Genomic DNA, 18,046 nt, shown 5'->3' with positions numbered 1-18,046 from the left:
GTTAAAACTGACCTGCAAGTGGCCCTACAGAAATTAAGAGCTCAGAAAATCAGTAGGATTCATCCTCGGGGGATTATGAAGCAAATGTCACGGTAATCCATCCTATAGTTGTTGAGACATTTAAGCAGTGGACAGACCGACGACAGCCTCACACTGACGTACACAGAGCCAGCATGACTAAAAATCCAGTCCTGTGCCAACAATACTTTTGCATGACAGAAGATATTATATTCACTGCTGATGCATGGCTGTGTGAAGCAGCACTGACTCTTCTTACAAACTACAGATACACCACATTTCACCGTTCACCCTCAGCCACTAAACGGCTACGGGATCCTTTGCTCAAGTAGGAAAACTTTACATTATCGAGCTGATTGCAGTGACGTGGTTATCGATCGAAAGCAATTGGATTTCAATCCAACGGGAGACAGGGCTTGTAAAATAGTAACGGTACCACTCTGAAAGGAGGCTTGGTGTTCAGATTTTTGCTGAATCAGCTTATGTATAATTCAACAACCAAAAACTGCACTGGGTTATGCTCTTTTCCTCTGCTGCTTTGTACATTTGTGACACAGGGAGTAGCAGTAAATCCACAGGGATCCTGATACTAACTGACAAAGCCCGGTTACTAGGACATACGCTGAAAAAAGCTGAAATATTTTAGGTAGCTCTGTTCTGCTTCTTTAATTATTATTGTGTCTTTGGATCTGCACAGAGAAGACAAAGAGCAGCCTGTCAGAAGGGAGTGTTCCCAGTAAAAATATCTTTTCAAGGGTAAAGCTTGTGCACCTTGCAGAGAAAGACGTGCGTGCTGCTAAATTGGGCGTAGAGTGACTAAGGGGAAAAGAAGCAAGGCAGGGGTGACTTGTGCGCTCATTTCAAATCCCAACCAGTGACGCAGCAATTTTCATGTTCATGTCAGTAAGCTCTTTGGTAAAGCAAAAAAAAAAAAAAACCCCAAAAAAACAATTTGTCATGTCAGGATGTTTGGACGACTCTCAGCAACGCACTCAGCAAAGCATCCAAGGTAGCTGGAGCGAATAGTGCTTAGTACTACCTTTAGATGTGTACAGCAGCAGAGATCGGAGACATAAAACAGTTACTGCTTATTAATAATAATCTCACAAAAGCAATATATCTCTCTGTGTCTCACACCAAAGGAAACTTTTTCATGTCACTATTTTGCAGTGTAAACTACGAGCCAGACACAGATTTGCAAGTTGGGTATGAATCCATCCGGTAGTCTCAGTTTTAATGACATATCAGGCTGACTGTGGAGGGTTTGACCGATCTGATCGTCTTATTGGCAGTCGCAGTGTGATGTCAAGGCTATGAATCTTGAAAAGCTGAAACACTAAAATGAATTGAAGAAACCTGCATTTTGTCACGACTTGGAACATATTTTTTAAACTCAAAGTTTCCTGTTAATGCTTTCATTAATCATTAAAGTTATTTCTCAAGCAAAAATGCTAATTTCTTTACTCCCAATGCAAATATTAGGATTTGCCGTGATTATAAAAACAAGACATTAGTTTATATTTTTTGCACTGTGGACACTTTTTGACACTTACAGGCAAAACTAACTGATTGATGGAGGAAACACATCGATCTGCCACTTTGTACAATCCAATACAATATAGACTCTGACTACAAATTCTACTTTTACAAAACTTATGTTTCAGAGAGAGTTCATTTATTTATTATGTTTAATATTGGACTGCATTATATTGAGAAGAAGTTTCTAATATTTTGGCCACTTGATTTACATACATAGGAGGTATAAAGGTAGAACTTATGGCAGAGTTGTTGTATTGGATCACATTGGATCGTACAAGAGTATCTGGTCGGTGTACGTTGCTAACATATCAATAATGATGGAAATAAGTTGGAGCCCAAGTTTCTGGGAACAAGTTCTTCTCCTGAATGACTTGCAATTATTTTTGTTGCCAGCAAGTTTAGTTGTTGTTCGTCAGCAAATGAAGATCTCTTTGGCGATCAAAGACATATTGTCAATTGTCTAAATAAATAGTTTTAGGGAGCAACAGTGTATAAGGCTCCAAAGTTTGATTTTATATTCTTCTTATCAAACCGAACTTTAAACATTACATTTAAGCCACTCTTATGTTTGATGACATGGATACAGAAAGAACACTTAGAGCTTGTAGCAGTAAGAATAAAAGTCACAGATAGCTGTACACTCTGAATGATGGCGAATGGCTTCCCATCATGACCATTGATCTCCATTTAGGCTCAGTAATCACATTGCATCCCAGGAGAGCTGAAAGATGTGAAAACGTCTGTTTAACAAGGCTGTTTTGTGAGTCTTACATGGCGAGCTGTGTTACCCTGAAAGAGTGCGAGCTCAGCGGGGTTGTCCATTCGTAAAAAAAATCCCTTAACACAAGGTCCTAAAAAACTGGTCAGTACTGCAAGTTTTGCAAGATTTACAGAGCAGTTAGCTGTTTATTTGTCATCCAAATCACAAGGATCAGATTTAAGGGTCCACGAGGACCATTAATGTAATAACACCTGCCAACTCACCCATTATATTGAATTAATTTCTGTGGACAAGTAGTGCGAAAACTGATGAGGCATGTATCATTGCGTTCATGTATAGGACTCATAGCTTAAAGCGAACGGTCTTCGGTCTACCAAATATCAGATATGGTAACATTGAGGTTCGGTCATTGCCACATCCTCACCATAACCAAACCAAAAACTGGCAGACTTACTTGGGGGCACGAGGAAAGCTCTGTTTACGTGGCTGCCACGCTGAAAAGTCAAGACAGTTTGGTTTATGGCTGTAGGAAGAGATAGAGATCAGAGGAGGTGTCAGCTGCTGAGTCGGCAGCCGATTCCCCCCTGGCTCCTCTTCCCTCTCTCCCAGGAACCCAACACCGAGCGAGGCCACCAGGACCGAGCAGGAGAATGCGAGGAATTCTCTCAACACATTTGCTCACTGCTTTGCACGTTCTCACCCTTATGGGATGTAAAGAGTGCCGCCGGCCCCCGAGGATGCGACCACCTTGCTCCACAGTGAGGGAGCGCGAGGGTAGGCGAGAGGCGGCAATGAGCGGAGGATCAAGGCAATTTGGCTGATGGCAAGAGGAGAGCGTCAGGAATGGCAGACTGCTGAGAGAGTGAGTCATCCTGGACGGAGCTGCTGTCATTCGTCCAGCACAACAAAGATCGGATCATTTATTTTTGTCACGGCCCCTGCTGGATGAAATCTAAACCCCCAAGGAGTTGATCAAAGGTTCCGGTCTGTCCTGGAGAGCAACTAATAAATATGATAGTCAGGAATGATCCAGAAGAATCAGTGGCAGGTCGTGGTTTACCCAGACCAGATTTCTTTAGAGTCATCAGCAAACTTTAGTTTAGCTTGGCCTGGAGCTAACAAACTCTCATAATTTTTCATAATAATACATAATTAAAAATGTTTTGTTGAGTATTTAGTTTGAAATATGAATCATTCAGTAAATAAAATATCAGATAATAGTGAAAGTATCAGTTAAAACTCTAGATTTGTCTACCAACAGTCCATTATTTTGTCTGTTCTTCCTTATTTTAGACTTTTTTATAGTTACACAAAGTTTCAAACAACACAACTATTTTTACCTGTGAGTTACGGCTGCCACAGATACGCCTATGTATAACTTTGTTTGTTATTGGTTTCAGCTAACAAGGCGTGGCCAACTTAGTTATCCCTTCCTAGAAACCTCGGAGGATCTCGATTGGACAACGACTCTCCAATCCTCCAAGATCCAATTTGTGAAAAATGTACTTAAGTTTGAACCACCTGGCAGTCGTGGCGGCCTGGTTTTTGTCTTGAACTTGCCAACATGCCTCTCTGTATTATACATGTGAATGTTAGTAAGTGTACTAACTTTGTTTTGACTAAGGTTCTTGTTGACTACCTGGTGACTGGGCCATGTATAGTTAATTTAGCTGATTTTGCTATTTATAACTACTGCTTGTAGTGTTTATTGTGGATGCTAAGTTAGGTGTGTGTGGTCCCCTGCAACTCATTGGTTTTAGCTGATGATCCCTTCCCGGAGACCTTGGAGAATCCTGATTGGAGCAGCACCAGGTCCAACCAATCCAATCCACTGGATCCTCCTATTTGAGAACAACTTTGAACCGCCTGACAGTCATGGCGCTGGGTTTTGACTACAGCTTGCCAACGTGCCTCTCTGTATTTGTGAATATTAGGTATTAAGTGTACTATCTTGGTTTTGGCTGAGGTGGGGTTTGTTCAGTTCCTGGGGACTGGGCCAGGTATGGTTTATTTTGCTGGTTTTACAAACACGTACTGATATTTTAGTTTGGAGTAACTGGGTTTAGGGGTGCTATTCCTCGTGATTTTAGGTTATTAGATAAAAGTTATGTAGTCATTGTTTCGGTAGCTGTTTTGGAGTAGTCTATCTCACCTCTTTTTGTTGTATAATTAATCCTAACTCAAATGATTTTATGTCACTTCCTTTCTCTACACGAGCTGGGTCGTAACACTGCATAACACTCACAGGTTTGACACCCGAAAGTAGGAAACTCCAGGCAAAGAAGGCGAGGTAGAAACAAAAGGTAATCAGTATCAGGCTGTCAAAGGATGAGTAGATTCTCCTTTTTTATGTCAGACATTTTGAAATGTCACAGCAGGAAAAGCAAATGAATGATGGCTTCAGTTTCAGGCCCCTGGTAGCGTGCATGCTTACTCACCGTCACTACAGCATGACTTACTGGGACCTTTGCATAGACCCTGAATCAGCATTAATCAGCATTAATCACCATTAATGTTATATATATATATAACTGTGCTTTTCCGACTGTGACAAGCTAAAATGTGCACTGTGATCTGTGGTCAGCAGAACAGGTACATCCTTGTGACGTCTGATGGGCAGGTGTGAAACGACAGGGAGGAGAGAGGAGTATGGAGGACGAGTCGCCATGACAACCTCTGTGAAAAACAGGCTGGGAACGGTACTTTTGTAGTATTTCAGATCACACAATTGTTCTCTGGTGCACAGCTTTGTGTTTTAGCCATTGTTCAGGAAAGACGAAGAACTGTTTTTAGTTTAAAAAAATTTGGTTGTGGGGTGTTGTTTAGCTCGGTTGGTAGAGCAGACACCCCATGTGCAAGGTCCTTGCTGCCGCAGCCCAGAGTTCGAATCCGACCTTTGTCATTCCCCATCTCTCTCCTCACATTCCTGTCACTCTTCAAGCTGTCTCTGTCAAAAAAGGCCTGGTTGTAAAGGTTTGTTATGTTTTGTAATTATGATTTCTCTTGTGAAGAAGGTTCCTGGTTCAAACCTCGCTGGGTGAGTTTGCATGTTTGCATCCTCCCACAGACTAAAGACTTAATAGGTTTATTGGTGTCCGTTGTCCAATATGTGTGAATATGAGTTTGAATGGTTGTTTGTTTCTATGTGCCCTGTGATGAACCTGCTGACTTGTCCAGGGTGTACCCGCCTCTCGCCCTAAATCAGCTGGGATAGGCTCCATCCCCCCCCACGACCTCTGATGAGGATAAGCGGGTACAGAAAATGGATGGATGGATTTCTTTTGTGAATTTCTATATCGAAACTGAAAACAGACACCACTGTGTCATGAAGGCAACACAGCCAAAAACCTTCGTTTAGTAAAACACGCTCGACTCATGGAGAGTTTTGCTTGAGGATGACAGTCAGAACTACTAGAATACTACAAAACTTTCCTTTAGCACTGTAGTAAAATACTCCTGCTGCACCTCAACCCATCCCTCTCACATGTGGACATCGCCCTCTGGTGTCAAACAGATGTTAAGACATCCAGCTCCTCTCTGTGGGACGATAACTCACTGCATTGCAGCACTGGCATATGGTTTGACTATTTGAATAAAACTTCAGAAAAGTATATTTCATTGAAATAGCCTCACATATGAGCACGAAGCTTGACTCAGCGAGCGTTCACAAACCCACATTAGCACCATCTTGATGCATAATGTGCTATCCAGATGCTCGGCTAAACATAGTAAAGAAAACTGTGTCATCCTCTGCATTGCAGGTAGTGTGTCTCAGTGGAGTGTCAAAATAAAACTGAGTCACGCTACAATCAGTTAGTTCAGTTATGTTTTGGCTCATAGTCAAAAGTCAAAAGTCAAAGCTCATCGAGGAGCATGACTCCTCGTGGAGAAACTAGAGTCCCTGGAATTGCTACGGTAAGTGCACTGCTGCCGTCAGAAGTACGCGTACACTTATTTTTTTATGAAAGATGGCCGTGTGTTTTGTGCAGAGCACTTTGAGAGGGGGGAAATGCACAACAGAGAATCTGATCCAGCTGATCTATCAACAAAATGAGGCAACAGCGAAGCTCAGTGCATCCCAGGCATGACGAGACATAACTGAGGTCCCATGTGCGCGTGTCCTCTTGCCTGTGACCTCCCCCGTTAAAAGGTCGTCCTAACGAGACTGCTCCTCCGTGTGCCCTTCAAGTGCCATGATGGAGTGCAGGAAACAATGCCGCGTTACAGATGCTATTTTGAATGGTGTCACAGTGTAAAACTGGCAGCGTTGAATTATTGCCGGCCCTTTGATGCTGTTTATATCCCTGCCGTCTTGTCAACACATATAATCATCCTGCAGAATCCTGATCCAGGGCCTGATATTGCCAATAACGTTGTCCAAAAACACAAGCAGGAACGTCTTGTCATGATGATTCAGCACAGAGAGATTTGTAAGAGCCTTGATTGTTTTTTTTAATACGGCTTTTGCTCTACTCCTTTGCAGTAAATTTCTTACTTCTTTGCTCTCGTCTGGCAGTTTCCAGACTGACTCAGTTTGTCTCAGGATAAATCTGAAGGGTCACCAGATGATTAAAAGAGAACTCCAGCAATTTATCACTGCACACTGATAACAGAGCTGTTATAAAAGTAGTAAAATTGATGCAGCAGATACAGAGAAATGCTTGCATTCCTCCTCCCTGCCAAAACCAGATGTCTACATTACCCACTTCTGGCAGTTTGGCCAGAGATTCGGGCGTGGTACACTTGTAGCGGCTAATGTACAATGTACGAGCTACAAAGTCTCGTCTTCAGCCCAAACCAAGCGGCAACCTCCGTGGCTGTGAAGTGAAGCCAATGCCAAAAACTGCAGCTCCTCAAACATCCACGGCTTTAAGTAGTCAACCTATATAAGCCTCCATGTTCAAATGTCCAACTCCAACAGCAGAAATAAACATGTTTACAGCCTGGTACAAAAAACAGTTTTGGTCTCTGTAGCTAATTACCCCGTTCATGACAACTGTGCTGAGGGTGAATTTCTATACAACTCACCTGTTCAGATTATATTAAGGCTTAAAGTTATGCAGGATTAACAGTGTGGTCGTTTTGATTAAAGATGGCTTGTTTGAGCACTCATTGAGCCGGCCTCAATGATCCATATCTTTGCTGATTTTTAAAATTGGCCAGGAGGCGGAAGAAAGAAGCAGGACAGCCAAGAAGGTGACAGCCAGTGCCGCATATTCACAGCAGAACACCTCTTGAGAAACCAGGTGACGCTAACTCAAGTGACATCACATTAGGCAGTTTATCAGATTTGGAGCCACAAAAGGTTTTATACAACAGCAGTACCTACTCCACATGACCCGCAAACAGATGCTCCCTTTAATGTTCCCCATTAGAGTGATTAGAAAGTTTCTTTTCGCTTACTTTCTCCTTCAGACCTTTAAAATGAGATGCATCCATGAAGGATGAATCCATGATAGGGAAACTTTCCAATATGTCCAATTTGGCAATTAATAATCTGGAAGAGGCTGAAAACTAAACATATATGGATGCCTCACATGAGCCAAAAATGTTCAGTGAACATGAATGAATGGATGTGATGTTATATTGTCAATGCACAGTATTTGAATTCTCTGTATTCATACAGATGATCTTGATTGCATGATTCTTGTTTCCCATCTCTACCATCCATCCAACATAACATGAGTGCAGCATGAGGCCACAACCTGTCATGAGGGGTCACAAGCTCCAAAGGTTAGGAACAACTGCTCTTGCAAACTCTAAATATCTTTGAATGTGACAGACCAACACTCCCTCTGATTGTCAGTCACCTGCAAGGCGTTAAACAGTCACAATTAACGGTGCAAAACGCAGATTCATAACCTAAATCACTTTCTGTGTTACTGTGGGTTATGTCGTGTCTTCCTAAGTTTGTGCAGACACAAGCCCACACTTCCTAAAAACTCTTTGTGATTGTTCCTCTCCGGACTCTCATCTCCCTTGCAATTAGCTTTGTGGCTGCCGCGTGTGTGCTCCCAAAAAAAAAAGTCCACGAAAGCATACACTTTAGAAGACGAGGTCGTAGAAAACAAACTCCGGAAGCCACTGATTGACAGATCTGTCTGCCCACTCTGGTTTTCTGGCTAAGCCGTGGCCACTGTGGTCGTGCTGTGGTTGCCACTGGTCCATGCCAAAAGACATCTGACGCAAGGCCATTTCTAGGTTACAATAACAACGCCACACTGACACTGCAACGCCGGATATCCGAAATACTTAGGAACTCATTGAGACATATTTAGTTTGAGGCTTGTAAATAACCGGTGCCCCCTACAGAACACCAATACATTTTCTCATTGACAGAGCATTTTGTCTTTGTGAAGAGCTAAAAATACTTACAAGCTTGCAGCATAACGCAGTTTATGTGGCATAAAAATGGAACAAATCACCTGTTTTGGAGCATTTTAAACAGCAGTTTTGCATCTTATTCATGCAAAACATGGCATCTTACCTGAAACATCTCAACCGTAAAGAACAAATCTATTTTTTCTCCGCTCTGCGTGGAATGTAAATAACAACACTGTCACACAGTCTCCGCCCGCGGAACAACCATACAAGGCCAACGGGCGCTGGACTGAAGAGAGCCCCACGCAAACTACCAGTCTGAGCTGCTGTACAGTACATAATGATGGCATTCACATCAGTGGTTGAGGGGGAAAACTGCCTCCTGACCACTTCCAACTAACAAGCTCAAATTAACTAGGCTAGTAAATCCAGCTGGATGTCTAATTCCAAAATAGTCTGGTAATACCGCCTGCTGGTGCCACAGATAGACAAGTTATGGGTTTGTTAAATATCCTGAAATACAGCAGGTGTATATAATTTCTTTAACCAGGCTAACTTGATCTATGGCATGTCAGTTAGTTATATAAAGACTAGCTTGTTTGACGTTATTTACTGTTGTAATCTTTATACATTTGTTGAAACTGACTGACTGCCTTTTTTATTGTTTATTTAGTTTTTAAGAGGAGAAAATTATAATTTTATTGTATTATACCTGTACCATACATTGTAATAATATTAATTATAAAAGAATTTATTCTTATTTATACAACACTTTTCAAAGTGTTTCCCACAAGACAGCAAATTAACTTAACAATAAACTTTAAATCGAATCAAATTGAGAACTTTCAAAGATTTCTTACGTGCACAAATGTGTTCAGGTAAATGCTGTGTGATTTAAGTGAGATTGAAATCCAATTCATGTTTTATTATTTAGACTCTATGATGATTTAAGAGCTATTTATTCTAATGAGGTTGGATGACACATAGGATTTGTTTTAGGAAACTTTTGAGGCAGATTTTATTTGTGAAGCTCTAGAAGAAAATCTTTGTTTGCAATGTATGTTATATGTAAGAAATTAGATTCATGACTGGCAAATGTACACAATAAACAATATTACTTACTAACTTACTTAGTCACCTGGATAAGTGCCAAAAAAAACTGCAGTTCCTCAAACGTCCACTTGAGGCTGGCTCCAGAAGTGAGTCAGTCTCCATAAGTCCCCATGTTTCACAGCAGAAATAAACATGTTTACAGCCTGGTACAAAAAACAGTTTTGGTCTCTATAGATAATTTACACGTTCATGACAACTGTACTGAGGGTGAATTTATATACAACTCACCTGTTCAGATTATATTAAGGCTTAAAGTTATGCAGAATTAAGAGTGTGGCTGTCTTGATTGACAGGTAGGTGTCGTTACAGATTTAAGCAGCCGAGCATCATTCGGACGCTGCTGTTGATCCACGGCTTTCCTGATTTTTAGATGAGCTGGGAAGCGAAAGAGGCAGGACTGCCTCATATTCTGAGCTTCACTACGGCTCTTACATACGTTGTCCATTTTTTATATTGTCAGTAAATAAAACTATATTTCATAAGAAGACATATACAACATAAACAATAATGAAAGTACCTCAACCCAAGTGAGTAAGTTGTCGTGTATGAAGCAAAGGTACAACACGTACTCATTTTGAACATTCAACATTACATCCCTAAATATTTTTAACTCAGTACATACCAGAGTTGTAATTTAAGAGGACGATTCTACTTTTTCGTTAAGTGTAGCATAAATATAAACACTACATTCTGTTCTCCGCCAGTGGTCACGTGCATTTGTTTGGGTAGTATAAGAGTGGAGGCGGTGCAATTTTCACTCCAGCAACATAAATCTAAATCATTTCCTGTACCGAGTTAAAAAGAGTTGTACGTATGGACAAGTGCCACATCATCTCATGATGGCCTCTTATGATTTCTCAGGTGGTTAACAAGTCACCTGTGTTACCACCGCTGTTGTAATATCATCTGGAACACAATATAAACACACTATATGTGTGATTGGAAGCGTGATGTTGTGACTGCAGTGTTTGCATGACTGGATCTGATATTTTGGTCATGGCTGTAGGCAGCGCTGGAGGAGTTTAGGAATGTGTGACCACATGTGGGCCCTTTGGCCTCACGACTGCATGTCTTCCTCCCTTGTCTGGGTCCGAAGACACGGACCATCACACCCCTGAACGTCTCCTCCAGGTCCACTGTGTGACAAACCGCAGCCGACAGCCACCCACTCACAAACTAGAAAATGACAACCCTCGGGACGGATGAAGCTTAGAAGTCTAGTAAATATGGAGCGATTTCCCTTTTACAGCTCTTTAGAGGGAGCCGTGATTGCTTCCGCCGAGAGTGGGCGACTGTGCGGCTGTGGACATGTCATGTTCATGTCAATCAGCAGGTCAGACTCTGTACCTCTGTGATCTGAGGCCCTGGAGCTTCAGACTCCTGCTGCCATCTGCTGGACTGCCATTTGCTTGGCTGAACTCACTCAGCTAGAATGAATGATCTGAGAAACAGAAACTCACAGTCAGCTTGGTCGATTTCAAATATTCATTATAAGATCATCTTCAAATCTGTATTAGAACCACTGCAAAAACTTCATATTATGTTAATTCAGAATATAGTTTGTCGTTAAAATCTGCAAAAAACTGCCCAGAAAGATTTGAAACATCCTTGATATATTGCATAGTTTGAATAATTAATTACTTCCTAAATATATTTTTAAGTAAGTTATGTTTATCCCCCCACCCCCTCATGCAAACTTAGGTTTGGCCGCCGACTGCTGTAGGTGTGGGATGTGTAACTACTTTAGACTCTTTGGCATGTCTCAAAATTTTCCTTTTTTTCCTGGCAGGAAACGCTCAAAATTAACTTTTTTTTTTTACTCCGGTGTCCAGTGACCAGTGAATTCTACTTTCAGCTGACCCAAACTGAAGTCCTTTTTTTATAAAACATAAGATGAATATAGTTTAAATGTCTACATTTACATATACACACTTACACACCGAATAAGCACAAACACACTACAAGGTGGTCATATATTTGAAGTAAAGTTAAACAAAATCTGCAAAGAGAGGCAAGATCAAACAAATAAACTACAGCAACACCATAATTATATACCGACTATATACTTATATACTATACGGACTGGTGCTGTCAGTTTACTTGTCAAAGAAAGTATGTACTGAGTTCATTCTGCAGGTGAAAACCAAGCCTGAGTCTGCTCTCTGCTGGACAAACAATGCAATGAGGACAGTGTTACTAAAGGACCTAAAACATGCAGCATTTTATGACTGCAATTTCTTCTTATGTGCCCAATTTGAATGTTTTCTATCAGGTAAACTCTGTTCAACAGATATTGTTGAAATTAAACCTGTACTAACATCTATGCAAAGTAAACTGCTATTTAAAAGCACTTTACAAAAGCAAAAAATATGAAAAAATATGTCACTAATGTACAATATAATCAGAATCACTTTAATCCGCCAGGTATGTGTACACACACACAAGGAATTTGACTCCGGTTACACTTTGCTCTCTTAATACAAACATCAAAACTTATACAGACACAGGTACAGTTAAAAAACAAAACTTGACAGGTAAAAACTATAACTAACAAAAACTATGTACATATAAAAAGGTATATATATAGACCTTTTTTTTACGCTGAATGGGAATGTGCAATGAAATGCTGCTGCGATGGAGCATAGCGCAGGGGTGAAATAATAAATATACACATGATATTTACATAAATAATTTATAATTTACAGATATTATACAAGTGATGTTACTGACATTTTGTGTCCAGTTTGATCTGTTCATCACAGAGACAGCCTGAGGATAGAAAAAACTGTTCTTATGTCTTGTTGTTTTGGCGTACACAGTGTTCTGTAGTGCCTATAATAATAATAATAATAATAATAATAACAATAATAATAATACTAATAATAACAATACTACTAATAAGAAGAAGAAGAACAATAATTGTTAGTGTTTGAGGTGAGTTAATTATATTTGAGGTGTATCAATCACAGTAATTGTAACATGTTTAATCAGATTTAATCATTTATTTGTTTAAGGGCTAATTAGAGTATTTGTTTTTCTAGCTGAATTTACTACCTGTTCACAACAACACAGTCTAATTATCATTAACCCACAATGAACATGAAGGCCACACACTCCCACACGTGTCATGTAAACAAACACAGACACTCACCTGAGCTGAGATCAGTTAGCTGTCGGCTAATGGCGAGCAGGGAAGTGACGTCACACACGAAACCAGACTCGACACATTTTTTTTTTTTAGATACATAAAGAAACCAAACAAATAAAATAAATAACCTGTTTGCACACAAAACAAAATAATATATTCGTTTTTAAAAAAAAAATCTTTTTAATAAACGAGTGTTCGTCAAACGCGTTGACGTCAACGCGTTGACGTCACGTCCCCCGGGTTCAGGCGGGCTGCTTGAAAACACGTCGAGCTGTTTTCTTCAGTTTCTCGTTTGTGTCGCTAAAACTAACATTAATTAACGTGTTAGTTAGTTACATTAATTCCCTGAATGATCGTATACATTTGTAATGATCGACAGTCATAGCTAGATTAACATTTAACGGCCAGGAAACGTTATTTAACTTTATCGTAACTGTTAGCTGGATAAATCAACAATGGACCGACCGCCACGGTTTGTAAACAAACTGCTTAAATCCTTAATTTGTGATCCCGGTTCGTGTTTAAATGCTTAACACGATGCTTCTGTTGACACACACAGGAAGACAAAGGTTGTGAATTACTGTGAAGCCAAGGACTTTGACGACGATGGTGAGAAACTGAGTCTCCTCATTCATTAACATTAGTTTAACTTAAATAAGATGTTGGCATCGTCACTGTAAGGCAGATTTTAGTTAATTACCATCAAATGTTTGCTAAATAACATAGGATAGGTTTTATTTACATTATCCACTTTTATACTTACTGAATAAAAACAATATTACAAGTAAGAAGCATCCACAATAGTACTCTTCATCTCTCTTCATTCAGGCAGCAGATGGTTGGTATTGTAAACAAAGGTCACATGGTTAAATGTTTAGTTTTATTTATGTTATGACCAGACATCAGTCTGTAATACAGTCAGCACACATGATCAATATCATCAATATACATTTAACAGGGTTCCCACGGGTGCTTGAATTCCTTGAAAATGCTTGAATTTTAATTCAGTGTTTTCAAGGTTGTGAAAATGCTTGAATTTTTTGTGAAGTGCTTGAAAATGCTTGAAATTTGTGCGATGTCTATCTCAATAAACCAAGAGAAAACAAAAATGTTTCCTAAGCGGCTACGCGCTTGATCCGATGCCTTTACATGCAGAACTCAGTTATCATACTCGAGAAATAACAGTCGACTACTATCGACACCTGATACATTACATTCCAGTAAATCATGAGTGTCTCTTGTCTGTGTTTTGTCTTCCTGGGGCTGGTACAAAGCAAAGCATACTGGTTGATCATCAAGCAGCACGAGCATGTATCTTGTTAATGGACAGGGGCAGTAAGTGTGGATTGGGTCTGTGTGATGGTCCTTGCTGTGAAAGGTTTCCACACACTGAAAAGAAATTACTCGTCTGCTGATAGACATACTTTAGCCCCCTTCAGGCATTTGTCACTGTTATTGCTCTATGGTAGTTACACAATACACCGCTCACAAGCTGAGAATACAAGCCAGTTCACAATTAGTTAAAAATCAAAACAGTCAATCTACCACCATATGAAATAATGCTAATTAGACCCATATTATTATGCCATACAGTGGCACCGCTGCGCTTCCCATGACCATCATGGCAAACACAACTAGTAGGCTACCTATTTAAAGGTGCTGGAAAAATGGAAAAACTGGTGCTTGAAGGTGCTTGAAAAGTGCTTGAATTTGTTCATGAAAAAGGTGTGAGAACCCTGATTTAAATGCAGACAGGTTTATCGCATATTATGGATAAAGGTGTACCGACATGATGTGTGGTAGTAGGTAAAGGGGATGAGAGAAGAAACTGGGATCGTTGATTGATGATGTAGGAGTTCGGAGATTGACCGGTGTCGGCTGGCGGCAGTGAGTGAGGGAACTGTTTCTTCGTCGCTCTGCAGGATTTGAGCCCTGTGTTTGAAGGAAAGAGAGAAGAGAAAAGAAAAATGGGTTTGGAGGGATGTAAAACGGATAAGGTGTGCTTCAGTACTGGGATGAGTTCAAGGCGTGGTCCTTGCCTTTTTTTAAATGGTGACAGTTTGTAGAAGACTTGAAATAGAAAGGAAGGTACACACACACTCGTCTTGTCTCACCACTAACATATCTCTATGTTCATGTTGCGACAGATGAGGATTTTGCCTGCGTGAAGGCTCCACCCAGCAAAAAAGCCAGAGAGGACGTGAAACAGGAGCACAAGAAATCATCGAGCAAGTCCTCCAGTCAAGAGTCCAACTCACAATCAAGCCAGAAGAGAGAGAGGTAGAGACCGGACGATGCGACCAACTCAGATTGAGAGAATGGTTTTCAGTCTGATGTCTGTAAAATGTACAAACATTATAACAAACTCTCCGCATAGGCACAGCTGCTGAATTAACAGGATACAGTGTATGATGAGAAATTAACTTTTAAAGAGTGGCTCTTCTTCAAAGTAATCATAACAATGTTTCGTTACACGAGTGAGCTCAACGAGAAATTACAGCCAGGTAATTCTCAGTCACCCAGTATATACGATTATTTAATTTCTCTGAACTGAGCTAAACAATAGCATGTGACAGATTTTAACGTGGCGTCTGAGGAGTAAAATAAAAGGTTAATATCACAACACATCATCATGCATTCAACATTAAATCTGTTTGTCACAGAAGACCCTTGGATGAGAGGCTGCATGAAAGAGATCTAGAAGCAGCCATCACACTATCCTTGCTCAATAATGCAGACGGTGTAAAGGACCTATCTCCCACCAGTAAAGGTACGCTTGGGCTTGTTAAATTAAAATTATGGTCGTCTGTTGTTAAAGGGTTTCAACTTGGATTCCTGTTTTTTTTTTTCCAGGTGATGTGAAGGTTCAAATTCTGCCGGATGAAAACACAGATCCAGCTTCTGTGCACCTGTCCAACTGCAGCGTGGACAGTGCAGTTTTCGGTAAATAGACCCTCATTTTATTCTTTCTACAATAGACACCTCCGTTATCTAGGTTAGCCTTGAAGTAGTTGGGCCTAGCTATACAAAAACTAGTAATATTGGATGCTGAATTTGATAAATTCGTTTACTCTGCAACACAAATGAGACAAGATGCAATAGACTGTGATCAGGGATAAGATTGGGGTCAGGTTATGGTAATTTTGATGAAACTGGATCATGTTTTGTAGTTTTCCCTCCGGCTGCTCAACTCTTCCTGATGGACAAATAGCTTCACCTGTTGCTAAAGTCACTGCTAACTACTAGACAGTCCTTTTAGTCGCTCCCTGCTGGGCCCCCTTTTGTCCACTGTACATCTTCTATTGCACATTTAGTCCTAAATTTGATCTTGTTTGATAGAGAAAGAATTTGTACAAACATTTTGCAGCTGTTTAAAGTTTTGTTTTCTTTAGGTCTGGATGAAATCACATCAGAAAAGGACTCACTTGCTTCCTCTAGACAGAGAAACGCTGCTGCTAAAGCCACAGAAGAACCAAGGAGGAAGCGTACAGATCAAGATGAAGATTATAAGCCCAAACTGACACCAGGTTGTCACCCTTTCATCGATCTCGAAGTATCTGCTTTCTGACATTCGATGTTGATTTTCTTCTTGGGTCAGTAAAATAGCAACAATTCCTTTCCAGATTCAGAAAGCGATGAAGATTTCAGTGAACCAGCTGAGAGCGAAGACGAGGAATTCACAGTGAAGAAAGTCAGCAAAACGAAGAAGAAGGATAAAGTAACCAAGAGTGTGAAGCCCAAACAGCCTCCCGTCTCTAATAAAGACAAGCCAGCGTCAAAACCATCAAAGCCCAAATCACAAGCAGCAGGTATGTTTGTGAAGTTCATGAAGAAGAGTCAACTTTTGGTTGTGCTTGTAACTTAATTTGGTTAAAAGTTATGAGAACGTCTTTGTCTCACAGCAGCGACCACGCCAGTGAGAAGTCCTCCAACAGCCAAACTCGCACCAAAGAGACCTGCTTCTTCCTCCACGGTTTCCACATCGAAGCCTACGTTCACTCCCAGCCCAGCAGGGGGCAAAATACCAAAGTGGACCCCGCCAGGTACAATGCAGTAAACCTTTCAAGTATATTTCACTTAACTGAACACTAATGTTAATAAACCTTTTTTTAATCTCACAGGTCAAATTGGTAGAAGTCCCGGTTCAACCCAGAGTCCAGCAGTTAAGTCCAGTCCAGGTCAGGGTCTGCGGCTTGGACTGTCCCGTCTGGTTCGAGTCAAACCTCTTCACCCGAGCGTTGCGATTCACTGAGTCATTTTACCTTCAACACCTATTTTAAAATCCTCCTCATGAGAGTTCATGCCTCACATTCAGAAAGAACTGTCTTACTTACTTTTCTTTTTTTTTTTTAAACTAGTCTCATATTGTTCTCCCATTTCTTTCTATTACGTGTCAACACTGTATATTATGTACATATAAATATATAAAATAAAATTTCAAATCAGTTTAATTTTGTATATTTTCATACTCACGTTGGGATAAAGTCAACAATGGCACTGTTCCAAACATGAACACATAATTTATTCAGGACACGTTTCATGGCACACCCAAGTAATTATGGTTGTAACCTTACCTGGAAGATAAATAATTTATAATTTATATCCTTAAATTGCAGATGATACAAGCATGTCAAAATAATATTGGATAGAAAACATCGAAATTTATAGAAACTCATCATCTGCATGACTGATTGTGACAACTGGTGGAACAATTTTAAATGTAGTGCATAGGCCCAGATGTTTTGGTGGTGAGACTATTCGACAGTGTAAGACACATGACATCTGCAACTGATAATGCAGGCAGCTTTACATATTCATTGGCAGTTTGGTCAAAGACTTATCATGTTGACAAGTGACTAGAAGGTGTGCAGTGATGTCTTTATGACAGGTCAATCAAATAGGTGTTTCTGGATAACAGGATATAATCAGGATATAGTCAACAATGCATAATATAATAAAACCTGAACATAAATGTCGGTAACCTTCTGCACTCGCACATTTGTTTCTATAGTTAGGTTTTGTTGAATTATACATTTAATTGAGTTATAAGTCTACATTGGCTTAACATTTAGTATTGAAATAAATGAACACAGGGGTTTTCTGTTTCACATAACACACTTTATTGTTTGATAGTACATTGGTTTTCTATTTGAAGCGTGCGCATTTATTTAGCTTTTGTACAGTCT

At 40.2% G+C, this 18,046-nt stretch overlaps 1 protein-coding gene and 1 long non-coding RNA gene across 4 annotated transcripts; one reads left to right on the top strand and one right to left on the bottom strand.

The window, feature by feature from the left end:
* Window positions 1-11,061: 11,061 nt before the first annotated feature.
* Window positions 11,062-12,929, bottom strand: LOC109142240 (uncharacterized). Its single transcript, XR_002042927.2, has 3 exons — window positions 12,864-12,929; window positions 12,443-12,481; window positions 11,062-11,153 (listed from the first exon to the last, which is right to left on the bottom strand). It is a non-coding gene; the product is annotated as an uncharacterized LOC109142240 (long non-coding RNA).
* Window positions 12,930-13,077: 148 nt separating this feature from the next.
* On the top strand, window positions 13,078-17,307 carry rad51ap1 (RAD51 associated protein 1). Of its 3 annotated transcripts, none has more exons than XM_027291912.1 (9): window positions 13,078-13,332; window positions 13,420-13,469; window positions 15,008-15,140; window positions 15,527-15,630; window positions 15,714-15,803; window positions 16,253-16,387; window positions 16,484-16,669; window positions 16,763-16,903; window positions 16,982-17,307. In XM_027291912.1, exons 1-9 carry the CDS (start codon window positions 13,316-13,318, stop codon window positions 17,110-17,112), a joined length of 987 nt encoding a protein of 328 aa, XP_027147713.1. In that variant the 5' UTR covers window positions 13,078-13,315; the 3' UTR covers window positions 17,113-17,307. The 3 variants fall into 3 exon arrangements, with proteins under 3 accessions (XP_027147713.1, XP_027147714.1, XP_019130779.2); XM_027291913.1 differs by having other exon boundaries at window positions 15,524-15,630; window positions 16,766-16,903; XM_019275234.2 differs by having other exon boundaries at window positions 15,524-15,630.
* The last annotated feature ends 739 nt before the right edge of the window (window positions 17,308-18,046 follow it).

Source organism: Larimichthys crocea, chromosome XX (genome assembly GCF_000972845.2).
Source record: "Larimichthys crocea isolate SSNF chromosome XX, L_crocea_2.0, whole genome shotgun sequence".
Taxonomy (NCBI): Eukaryota; Metazoa; Chordata; class Actinopteri; family Sciaenidae; genus Larimichthys; species Larimichthys crocea.
This window is presented reverse-complemented; position numbering and strand designations above follow the sequence as displayed.